The sequence below is a fragment of the Lissotriton vulgaris genome, chromosome 3_1 (genome assembly GCF_964263255.1).
Source record: "Lissotriton vulgaris chromosome 3_1, aLisVul1.2, whole genome shotgun sequence".
Lineage (NCBI taxonomy): Eukaryota > Metazoa > Chordata > Amphibia > Caudata > Salamandridae > Lissotriton > Lissotriton vulgaris.
Window position 1 is genome coordinate 444,542,244 of NC_141689.1, and position 12,850 is coordinate 444,555,093.

Here is a 12,850-nt window from a genome sequence, read left to right on the forward strand (position 1 = left end):
ATAGCCTGAAAGTCTCAGACTCATTGTGGAGGCAAAAGGGGTTTGGAAAGACTGTTCCCAAAAAGATCCTTAAAAAATGAAATATGTAAATAAAAGAGTATCCTTTTTACAGGAGAAGATGGGATTTTGGCTTGTTGATCGAGAACCCGAAGGTATTCCGCATTATAACTGTTGTTTTCAAGTGGTGGAAGACCCGCTAAGGTGAGCCCACCTTTAGAATGCAGTCTTCAAGGTACAAGACGAGCCACAACTATTGTCATCACTTTCATGAATGCCCAGAGGGCTATGGTAAGGCTGAAGGACAAGATAGTGAACTTAAAGTGCTCCGACCATACAACAAACTGAAGGAATGCCTGGGGAACGGCAGGATTGGCATATGGAATCAAGGACACCATCCAGTTTTTGGAGCCCAAGGAACCAAGCCAGTTCTTCCAGAAGAAGACAAATGAAAACCTGAGATCCAATATCAGCCTGCACCTCCTCCTATTTATGGACCAAGATAGATGGGCCCGTACCCCTCTTCACAATGGCCACCACTTTGATTTTACTCTTGGCAAGTAGACTCTGGACTTCGGTAAGATGGTGGCATGATTATCCGACCAAAAACATGTGCAATATGTGTTGTGATGGATATAAAAGCAGAGATCCAAAGCAAATGAATGCCAGCTTTGCAGGAAAAATCAGATTATGCTGCCTACCGGTTTGACAAGACATTGAATGAGGAACTGAAGCAGTGGTGTGCAGCTGTTGCTGAGAGATCGATGAGGGCCATGGCTTCGGCTGCCACCTTTCCTTCTGGAGCAATACAAAGACTTGGTCTGTAGGCAAAGACCCTTGAGTACCTCCCAGAAAGTAAAGTACCATTGTTGAAATTAGAAATCAGGCAAATATAGCTCCGGGAGGAGACTGAGGCCAGACTATCCTTAACTGCTCCAGTGCCAAAATCCATCTTACCTCTAAAAAGCGTGGGATATTGACTAATGGCATCCAACACTACTGGAGAACTCAGAAGCACGCATCTTAGCATATCATCTGACATCGCTGCTAGCGCCCATATCACACCTGAAGGTCTGTACTGTCAAGAGAGCCCCCAAGGATGTATTTGGCTGCATCCTGGTTGTTCTGTACCGTTTGAACAAATGAAGACCAAAAGCCCCCCTGGAGAACGGGAAAGATACCACTGTCCATGTCCTAGAGTAGTGTTTCTTAGCCTGTGATCTAGGGAACCCATGGGGTCCACAACGTCTGCTCAGTGGGTCCGCGACTAGAAAATTAAAGAATATATCAAATTAATAATGAATATATAAAAAAAGAAAAAACATCTAAAATTTAAAAACGTTCAGTAAATGTGAAGGAATTTTGAATTAGAGGCAAAAAATAAGTTGGTATCCAAAGATTGATTAGTAGAAGTGAAACAAACAGAATATAGTATGGACAATGGGTGGCCTCAATTGAATTTAGAAAACCTCCAGCTTTCTCAGTGCATTTATAATAGATCTTTTTGATATTTGAATTATCTAAAATATTTAATCATTTGTGTATTTGTTTTAGAAACACTTGTTTCCGTAATTGTGTATTTTTTTGTGGTTCAAACCGCAAAATAACTTAGTCATTATTGGAAATTTAGTGAGCATTGCCTAAGTGCGGGCGCAAGAATCCAGTAGTGATTAAGTGAGGGCCCACAGAAGTCAAAAGATTAAGGACAGCTGTCCTAGCGTTTAACAGCCTAATAAACATAGAGAACTTAAAGAGGGCATAACCAAAAAGAGAGAAGAAAAACCTTTGCCAATAGCAGAAATCTTTTTGGATTCCCTAACTAGAAGAGCAGTGGGAAAAGTACTGCTTTGCAAAGCATAAACTACAAGACTGTCCAGAGTCGGATGTGGTCTCAGGAAGGATAGGCCCCCAGGAACAGGCTTTAGTACAGAACAAGTGGGTGGGTCACTGGTGGTGTTAAACACAGGTTTTACAAGGTAGCCACAAAGGCCTGTAGGAGTCTCATTAAAAGAGCAGTAAGGGCTCAGTAGTTGACGGTTCAGGTTCCAAGATTTCAGTCTGCAAGGTTGGCTTGATCTCCATTGTAAATGTTAGACCTGACATCTTTGGTATGGTCTTCCTCCAAAGATTTTGCCTTCATCCCTCCTGTTTAATTAAGTAGTTTTTTATGGCATTTGGACTCCATGCACTATCCTGCTTCTAACCAGTACTAAAATGTGTGTGCTCTCTCCCTTAAACATGTTAAAATTGGCCTACACCTTAATGGCACATTTAAGGTACTTGTAATTTCCTAGTGAAGCGGTACTACATGTTCGCAGGGTCTGTAAATTAAATGCTGGTAGTGGGCCCGCAGGAATCATTGAGCCACTTGCGAAAGTAGTCTTTCAAAGCAGACATAAACTTTGATGTTCAATACATATCAGTCACACTCTGAGGTAGCCCTAAAGGGCCAAAGGGTAGGGTGCATTGTATTTAAAAAGTAGGGATTGTGTAGCTACATGTTACAGTAGTGAGACAATCCTAAATACATGTTTCACTGTATGGCCTGGTTTCCCATTGAATAACATGGGGTTACCCTATAATATTTAATAAGTGCTATTTTTTGATTGGGAGCAGATAGGAATATCTTTGCACTCAAATAAATTTTACTTTAAAATCCTCTTTAATGATAATGTCTGATTTTCCTTTACACTTCTGAAAATGGCACTTTTAGAAAGTTGGCATTTTTCTTGCCCTAACCATTTGGTGCCTTATGCCAGTGTCCTTGTTTACATGACTGAATAGCTCTGCCGTTTGGGTTTGTGTATTCCTGCCAGACAGTGAGACAAAAAGCAATTAGATGTAGGCAGAATGAGCCATCCTGCCAGGATGGCGGGGGGGAGCTTTTCCCTCCCTCACTTATACTTCAATGGCTTGGCTTGGCTTGCCTCCAGGACACAGAAATTAACTTATCAGCCTTTCATAACCCAAATGTTTTGGAGCCCTGGCAGGAGAAGACAAGAACTTTCTAGAACCAGATGTGGGGGTAGCCCAGAGTCTCCCCACTTCAACAACAGAAACCAGGTATAAATATTGGACCCGTAGAACACTTCTTTAGTACACTCCGGGACCTGTGGAAGACTTCTGAAGGTCTGCCTGGACCCATCACCCCCCACCCAAGAGGGCTGCCAAAGACCTCCTTGTTCCTTGATGTACAGGACCATCACCTTGAAACCAGAACCAGCAGAAGTGAATCAAAGGGTAAGTTGGCTGGCATCCTGTGTGTGCTATAGGGGCATAAGCTCCTGAGAGCTTAAACCCAGTACTTGGCCTCTACTGGAGTAGGTCCTACCTCCCTAAGTGGTCCCTCTTTAACTCTCAGATCCTAGACCCATGGAAGTGGTGTTATAGGTACTGCTCATGTCTAACCCTAAAAGCTGCCCTGAGAACCAACAAAACACTAGGAACTACCTTGCCTGACTTTGTGGTAGCTCTTGCTATTTTCTTTTCAGCAGCAAATCCTAATCAGCAGTACCTCTTGGCAAACGTATCCAACTTAGTGGAGCCCTCATCAGCTACAGCCTGCAGCTTTGTAACACTGGATATGTTCAACCTCTAAATAGCTCAAACGTAAAAACCTTCACTGCAACTCCATCCAGCGTCTCCAAGACGTCTCCTCCTTGGACCAAGCCTGCTTTTGGTCTCTCGTTTAACTCAAAGTTCTCGAGAACTTTTCTTCAAACTGTCTTTTAAGCTCGAAGGTAAGTGGGTGCTAGGCCCACTCCATCTCACGTATCGGATCCATACTGGACTGCAGTCGGCCTCAACTTTAGACTTTGCCTTAGTCTTGTGCAACCAGATACCCACAGTTGGCAATTTGATTTTTTAGGTGCTATTTTACACTAAAAACAATAAAAAATCATAAACCGGATTCTACTGACTTGATTTAATTTGTTTTGATGTAATTTCATTGATATTTTTTTCTCTATTTGTTCAAAATTGCTGTGGAATTGTTCTTCTGTTATGTTTTCACTTTATTACTGTTTCAATGCTGCATAAACACTGTACACTTGCCTCCAAGTTAAGCCAGACTGCTTTTCTGTCAAGCTACAAGGGGGATAGACACAAGTTAATTCAGTGACTAATGTTGCTCACCCTGAAAAGGATTGTGGTTGTTGATTAAGAATGGCTCATACCTCATCAACCAATAACCCAACTTCTTACAGTAAGCAACTAAACCACAGAAGGATGACTTTACTATTACAGTGCACTCTGATAGGAGGACAGCATTGGGTCCAGGAACCATATGCTGGGTTTTGGACCAGACTAACTGAAGCAGAGGGAAAGGGGAGTTGATAAAGATGCGATCTCAGGATGAGACATTAAACTATAAAAACCGATTTGGGGATTTGAAGGAGTGCATTAACTTACTTGACATCTTCATTGAGGCGTGCTGCTAAGAGCATGAAACATTGACATTCCCAAATACTGAGAGTTCAGAAGCATGTGGGAGCTCATCAGCATCAGTTAGACTCGACATGGAAGCTTAAAGTGAAACTGTCAACTGGAGGCACAGAAGAGAGCTCTAAATTTCTTACCAGAGGACTTCATCTTACACCAATTTCACACCTGAACAAGTGCCATCAAGTAGGTACAACAAGGCAAAAGGCTACAACATAAGCATGCAGCAATTCATTCAGCTCAACAAAACTATATTTGATCCTTTTAAGCCATTCCAGGGGCAACAAAAAGAAAACGAGTATTCAGGGATACGCAATTGACCACCATTATGGACACTAATCCAACACTTACTAAGGCTAAATTTAAAAACTGTATGTTAAAGATCGCGGTATTGATGACAGCTAACTTTCTTAAACTTAAAACAAATAAGATAAAGATTCTTTAATTTGGAAAATCCCACTCAGTTTTGTCTCCAGACTGGTGGCCACCGGAACTGGGACCTCCTCCGAAGAAATGTGTTAAAAACGTAGGTGTCCTGCTGGATGATGATCTGTTGATGAATGAGCATGTTAAAACTATTTCAGGTACGTGTTTGGGCCTGATGCGCATGCTTAGGAAGGTGTTTTCATTGGGCCCCTTTACATGTTAGGAAGACCTTGATCCAGGCTTTGATAGTGAGCCACCTTGACTATGGGAAATTCCCAATAGTCGTTATGAAAGAAGGCCTCTTTTCCAGGCTTCAGGTGGTGCAGAACACAACAACGTGCCTCACACTCAATTTTCCTCTGTGTTCCCCATCCAAACCCTTAATGTGCCTCCTTCAGTGGCTGCCCGTAAAAAAGGGGCCACTTTTCAAACTCCTTTGTAAGGTTTTTAAAACCTTGCAGGGAAGAGGACCATGCTATTTGAAAAGTAAATTACAGCCTTATATTCCAGCCCGACAGCTTAGGTATGGTGAACAGCTATTGTTGTGTCCCAAAGATACTCATAAAACTAGACTTGGCGGTAGCTCATTTTCTTTCTTGGCTCCCCACCTCTGGAATTAGCTGGCAATTTACATTGTTCTTGCTCCGATCTAACTCATTTTAGAAAACGTATGAAAACCTGGCTGCTCAATCTTTAACCTTGGCATTGCCTTGCAAAATGTTATCTGCTGCTAGGGCGCCGAGAGATTCCTTCAGGGATGATTTGCTGCGCCTAACAAATGATAAATAATAAAATAATAAGAGATCAACTACCCTCGAAGAGGAATGAGGGTTAGTGCCCTTCTGTTAATACCTAAAAGCCATATTGCAATCGCATGTGGCTCAGCAAACAGCACTGCAGCTTCAACCCGAGCAGTCCCACCCCTGCCAGTAACGGAAAATTCACCCTCTAAAGCATCCACACAACAAACCCAACATACTGAAGAACTATCAGGCCGAGTCATATACATGGTGTTTATAACCAACAAGCATTGTTAAAGCAAGCATGAATAGCAGATACTCACAGTTTGCCAAGCACTGCATCGCCGACAGTACCCAATGAGGGAGCTCCTCTATGAATGAGAAAACATGTATTTTAGAACTTGGGATATCTCCATTTGTTCAACGTATCACAGGTATCAATTGTTCATTAATTATCAAAAAAGCAAAATAATTATCTTTCAATGCCAGAACTTCCAGCTCTCAATTAGATAACTGCAGTACACAAAATTCAGTTGTAGTGTACTAATTGTAACAACGGAGAGAAGTGGCGGTGGAAGTGGGGTCAAGGGTATGGGGGCGGGAGGCACATAAAAAAAATTCACAAATCACATTGTTATTTCATGAAATCAAAATACATACGTCACGATTTAAATTTCAGATATACTTTTTTTCAACAAATAAATTGTCATGTAATTCTTAATTATAAAAATGTATATTCTCAGATGCTTCCAATTCCCAACTCCCTTAAAATGAAAACTCTCCATATCACCCTTAAATTTAAAATTAATGACGGTACATAATAAAATTTAACCTCCCATTGTTGTATGTTGCTGTTGTATACTTGTAAAGCGCACAGCTGCCCACACCGCGGGCGTCCCAGCGCTGTATACCGCTGTGGAACCCGTCCCGGCCCGGCTTTCCCAGTGAGATGGTCCCTTCTGAGCACCTCCAAGGTGAGACCAGGCGGCCCCCTGAGCATACCCTGCCACACCCTGCCCCCTGAGCATACCCTGCCACACTTATGGCGGCCAAAAGTGGTACAAAAGGGGGTGGTGATGGACGGAGCATCTGAATCAATCAAACACTCATACCCAGTTAAAAGATCTGGGTTTAATCCATCACCGTTCTTTAGCCCACTCTGCCACCCCAGTTCAGACATGGCTATATGCATCATGTGGCAGGGTATGCTCAGACGTGAGTCCCTTGCTCACTTTGCCACTGGATTCAAGCAAGCCTGGCTGAAGACGGCTGGAATGGCATAAACCGGTCCTCGGAAGCTTGTTTCCGGTCCAGGGAAGACATGGCTTGGCAGTTCGGGCTGGACCGTTCCCATGAGGCAAAGGGTCAGACTGATTTGCATATAGCCATGTCTGAACTGGGGTGGCAGAGTGGGCTAAAGAACGGTGATGGATTAAACCCAGATCTTTTGACTGGGTGTGAGTGTTAGATTGATTCAGATGCTCCGTCCATCACCACCCCCTTTTGTACCACTTTTGTCATATTAACACTCCTAGTGCTTGAAGATTTCTCATATTTTCAGGACCCAGTTTCTAATGAGATTACAGGCCTCTGATCCACCCTCTGGCCCAGCAAAAGGAACAAATTCCTCCCCACACAATAGTCATTAGACAATAATTAGTTCTCCTCCTAGGAGAGGGGAGGGAGGCGGAATCTGCATGTGCTAATTACCTTTCACACTACACTTGGCCTGTAAATCCTTACTCACAGAGAATCAAAGATGGAGCCAAACACAGGAGGGGAGTCTATCTAAAGTTTATAAGGGAGGGTACCAGGAAGCTGAGGCAGCTAGTGCCATGGTTCCATGAGGTCTTTCAACAGGCCACTTCAAGTTGCTATGTTGGAAGGTCCTAAAATGCTGTGCAGAAGGGTTAGTTCAGAGGTGGAGCAATGTGTCACCTGCAGGAGAAATTCCTAGCCAGAAGACAGCAGACCCCGGACTCCTGCTACAGGGATGAATTCAAGGATTTCTGACTCCAGATGGCACCCAGGCACTTGGATTGGTTTCTCAAGGGCCAGAAATGCTACACACCTAACCACATCTGTCAACCTATCACTCAGGCTAACAGTGACCCTACCCTTACACCCAATTCAATGATATCCTTGTTCAATCACAGACCATCACTGTAACCCCATATAGGCAAAATCATATGAAAGCTGTCGCTAAAGTTCCCGCAAATCCCATTGAACAGCTCAAATTGTAAATTAGTTTATGTGACAACTGGTTGGCTCACAATTGAAAATTGGCTTCAGCAAAATGACTTTCCAAAGAGAAATTATTGTGATGTAGGTATAACAACTAACAACAAGCGTTTGCAATGCAATCGGTCTCGCCTTTGGGACTTTATATGTATTTAGCTATGCAGCACATTAGCCAGGGTGCGGGAATATCTACTGTTCTATAACATGGAGGGAAAGTAAGCACCAAACTGCGCGACATGCCAGGTATGGGAACACCTGGAGAGAAATATTGCCTTTCAGCTGGAAATTGTATAGTCCAAAGCGGTTTTTAATATAAAATTAGGACCTTCGGAGGTCATGTCACTGAAAATTCAAGATTTGAAAGAAAACATTGTTTACGGGTGCTCATGAATGACAATTTCCATGGACTGGAATCTAGAGAATGCTAAAGTGATTCTGGTATTTTACTGACCCCTGCTGGTCGTTTGCTATCAAGAAAGTTAAATAGAGGCAGTTCAACAAGCAGAAAGCAAGTCTGGTATTTTACTGACCTCTACTGGTCGTTTTCTATCAAGACAGTTAAATAAAGGCAGTTCAACAGAAAAAAAGACCCTAAGCGGAAGTAGACAAGTCCTAGGGCTGAACTCCAGAGCCCACAAAGTACATACACATAGAAGTATATACTAAAATATATACAAAGGTCTTAAAAGCTCGACCGAAAAAATAATACAGTTAACCAAATAAGATCCAAGCCAAATTAGTTTTACAGATAGGAGTGTCCATACTTTCAAATTTACATGGAGTCCATAAAGAGGATTACGTTCATACTCCAGCAGCTGTCTCTCTCAATCACAGGAGATTTAAATTTGAATTACAGGACGTCAGTCAGAAAGATGGATTGCCTTTTGCTAAACGGTGTAGCCAATCTTACAGAAGATTATATTCCGTGATTGGAACATGGTTAAAGAATTCTAGGTAAATCCTTTGATTGTTTCATAAGTGCTTACATATATACTGTGAATTTGATCTTGCTACTCTTTTCCAATTAGAAGTTAGCAAAACAGAATTTTAATTCACAATTGATATTTAAAAATGATTCTGCAGCTATTAAGCATATATGAGGCACTTTTTCAATTATATTAAATTAAATTCCCAGTGCCAATAGCTTTCATTTTACATTAGCACCCCATATCTGCCCTTCTTACATTTTATAAAATGTTTGCCCATATACGTTTCATTTAGCAAAGTGTAGGTATGGTCACAGTAAACTGTTGCATTTTTGTAAGCAGGGAATGTGTAACTGAGGACTGTTGTGTCAAAAATACCAGATGACCAGACAACAATGAAAAAGGGGAGTTATCAAGGCTTAAAAAAATGGATTGTCTGCATTAACCCAAAAGTGGGTTACTTGTTAAGGGGGGGTGAACTCCTACTCAAGCAGCAACCATAATGCTGGTCAGGGTGCATTCACACGCAAACTCCAAATTAACTTGTGATCAATCCTCTAGTAGCTTGGCACAGAGCAGTCTTAATTCTGAGGTGCTGCATAAATTCGTTACACATTGCCTCCAACAGTAAAAGTGAAACACAACACAAGAAAAATCCCAGACATGTTTAAAAAACTAGAGCAAAATGTGTTAAATTAAGACCAAAACGACAAAAAAATCTAATCGGTAAACCCGGAAATAGGAAAATCTAAGGATTTCAGTGAAAATAGAGTCATAAAGTACATAGCGCCAACTGTGGTTATCTAGTTGCGGAGGACAATGAAAAAGTCACAATTTCAGGCCGACAGTGATGAAACACAGGCCAGCCACAGGGACCCAGTTTGGTCTGCTCAACAAGAACACCCTAAATCCTAGTGCGCTGAGTCGCGTAGCCAATGTGATGTCTGTGTCAGAAACACGTCGAACAGCATTTTTGGAAATTACCATTTCTGCAGGGTTACCCCTAAACCTTTTGCCTTCCTTTCTCCCTTTTTGCTGAATTTTGTTGGCTTTAGGACTTTAGCACTGTTTAGCAGTGGTAAAGTGCACAAAGTGCCTGTGCTCTCTCCTCAAAACATAGTAGAATTTGCTTATACCCAATTGACATATTTAAATTACTTATAAGTCCCTAATAAAGTGCACAACATATGCACAGGGCCTGTAAATGAAATGCTACAAGTTGACCTGTAGCACTGATTGCGCCATCCACTTAAGTAGCCCTTCAAACCTGTCTCAGGACTGAAATTGCAGAGCCTGTGTGTGCAGTTTAAATTGCTATATTGACCCGGCAATATAAACCTCTTGCCAGGTCCAACCCTTCCTTTTTAATAAATATAAGTTACCCGAGAGTAGGCCCAGGACAGTCCAAGGACAGGACGCAATGTATTTAAAAAGTAGGACATGCACTTTTAGGTTTTGCATGTCCTAGAAGTGAAAACCCCTCAAATTCGTTTTTTGCTACTGCAAGGCCCATGTGCCCAGAGGAAAACATTGGGATCACCCTATTAAATTTTATAAGTGTAATTCCCAATTGTGAAGAGATGGGACTTTCAAGTTTGGTGTTTTTGGAAACACAATTTAAAATCACAGCTTATGGCAAAGTTGGATTTTAAATTGCAATTCTGAAAATGCCACTTTAGGAACGTTGAAACTTTCTAGCTTTAGCCATTTGGTGCCTTCTACCACTCTTCAATTGTCTACGGTGAATGATAGCTGGCCTTTGTGTATTCCCCCTAGACAGCCCGCACAGTGGGAGCTTCAGAGTGACTGGATGGGCCATCCTTAGAAGATGGAATAGGCTGTGTCCTGTCCCAACACAAAGGGCTGAATACCCTCTGTCGTGAGACTGTAACCAGGGCAGAAAGGGAGGGCATCTATGCACTTCAAAGGCATTTCTTTGAAGTCTCCCCTACTTCAAAGGTACCACTGGGTAGAAGAACTGGACTTCAGACACCACCACTTAAGTAAACTTCTGGACCTGTGTATACTATACCAGGAGGAAGGACTGCTGCAGTGCAAGAACTGATTTCGTGCTGTATTAAAAGGTCTTAAATGTATTAATGTCCTACTGAGGGGTTATTTGTACTAGGATGCTCCTGGAACTCATTAACATTACGTACACTTCCTGTAATGTATGCTGTAAACATCAGCGGTGCTCAAGGGGACGGGAATCACCCTAAACCCACCAATCTTTGACCCCAAGGTTGTTCCCAAAGTAGCTAACAATCCTCAGCACAAACAACTATCAACAACGCATAATAACTTCAACTATTGCATGAAAAATAATAATTTGTTGTGTTCAGTTTCTTGTCTTTAATTCACATCGCCCAGCCAGGCTCCAACCTAAATGATGATGCTAAAGTCATCATTTGTGGAAGATAAGTCCTAGAGTTATGCACAATGGATTGATTGGATATCTAACAGTTCTAGGAGGGAAAAGGGCAAAAAAACAGTCTAGCTGGGAGTAAGAGTAATGGTAGGGTGTATGTGGTTGGAGAGGGCGATGAGCAATACGTAATGCATTTCTTATGGAGGATATTTTGGACAAGAAATGTAATGAAACGCCAATGACTGAAGTTTGAAGCAGTTGTAGAAGTGCACGCAGGAGACAAAAAAAAAATCGTTTTGCGCAGACAAGGCTCATGGCGCTTGAAAATATTACATGCTTTAGGGTCAGGTGATTGGACAGCCCCTGCAGCAGGAAAACATTTTTGGCTTACAATAAAGAAAATGCCTAGTTTTTTCTCAGGAAACATGCAGCCAATAATGTTATTGAGAGACCTTGATGTGTTAATTTTCAATCTAGTTCAGCCACAAAATTAAGAACCACAGGTCGACTCATTTGGAAAAGTCATTTTACTAAATTATACATTTCGATGAGAATGGAACAAATGTTTATTATTTCATGAACAATCTTCTGTATATTAAATTATTCTTTCTTATAGATACAGAACACCGTTTTTCATGTGCTTGGGCAGTCCATTCAGCAACCACACTGTGAAATAAATCAGTATTTGCAAGTAGTAAATAAGCAAATAATAATCAAGTTAAAGAATTCCTTGATGTTCATATCAATTGAAAGCTACTACTGTGTAAAGAAAAAAAACATTAGCAAACAGGCAAATATAGTAAATAAATGTCTGCATTTAAAATTCTTGAAAAGTGAGAAATCATCAAAAATATTCATCTGAGAAAGATATGGAAATTGGAGCCCTAGAAAAATAACTTGTTAAGCTGCTAAGACGTTTCTGAATAAATAAAACTTCTCAATATATAAAAGAAAAAATGATTGGTGGAAATACAGAAGTGTTGACACTAAACCCAAGACTATCATAAAGGTAGCACAACACTGAGCTGAAATATTTGCAGCGATATCACACAAAAAAAGTCACTTACTTTCGGTAACAATGTTTCTGGTGGATACGGTATCTAAGCACAGAGTTTTCAACTTAAGAATATCCCCAGACGTCAGATGAGACAAAGAATTCTGCAGCAATGCTAAAATGCACTAGTAGGGGGCAGTGTATGGCTCTACTGTGTCCCTGTGGAGCCGCATGTAAATTGATACTTGTATTGATAGTTGTATAGCGCACTACTCACCCGCAAGGGTCTCAAGGCGCTTGTACGAATACCGCTGTGGAACCCATCCTGGCTTTCCCTGTGAGGCGTCCACTCCTGGGCACCCCCAAGGTGGAGGCCAGGCATCCTTAGCGTTGTGGGGGCCATTGTGGAGATTAAGCAAGCTATTGCCCAGAGTGGGACTCCATGATTGGAATAGGCACTGAGGCGAGAATTATCAGGTCCGTGGAATTTTTGAGCCCAAGACCCTCAGAGGCGGGGAATTGAACCCTGGTCACGGGCTAGACCTCTGCATCAGGGTCTGCCGCTCTAACCATTGAGCCACACTTCTCCGCATGTGGGCCCCTCTTGCACACTGACCGCTTGTGGCACCCTTTCTCCCACAAGACCTTAGATGCAGAGTGTAGGCAAACTGTGAGTGACAGAGCACCGATGTGTAACTTGGGACCTTTTTAGACTTTT

General features: G+C 41.9%; 1 protein-coding gene across 2 annotated transcripts in view; it reads right to left on the reverse strand.

The window, feature by feature from the left end:
• The window catches only part of DEPDC1B (DEP domain containing 1B), a 280,294-nt gene that overhangs the window by 167,106 nt on the left and 100,338 nt on the right, over positions 1-12,850 (reverse strand). For both annotated transcript variants that reach the window (XM_086960671.1, XM_086960672.1), the window contains exon 6: positions 5,927-5,974. In XM_086960671.1, coding sequence (XP_086816797.1) covers positions 5,927-5,974 — 48 coding nt within the window. The remainder of the gene's footprint in view (positions 1-5,926; positions 5,975-12,850) is intronic.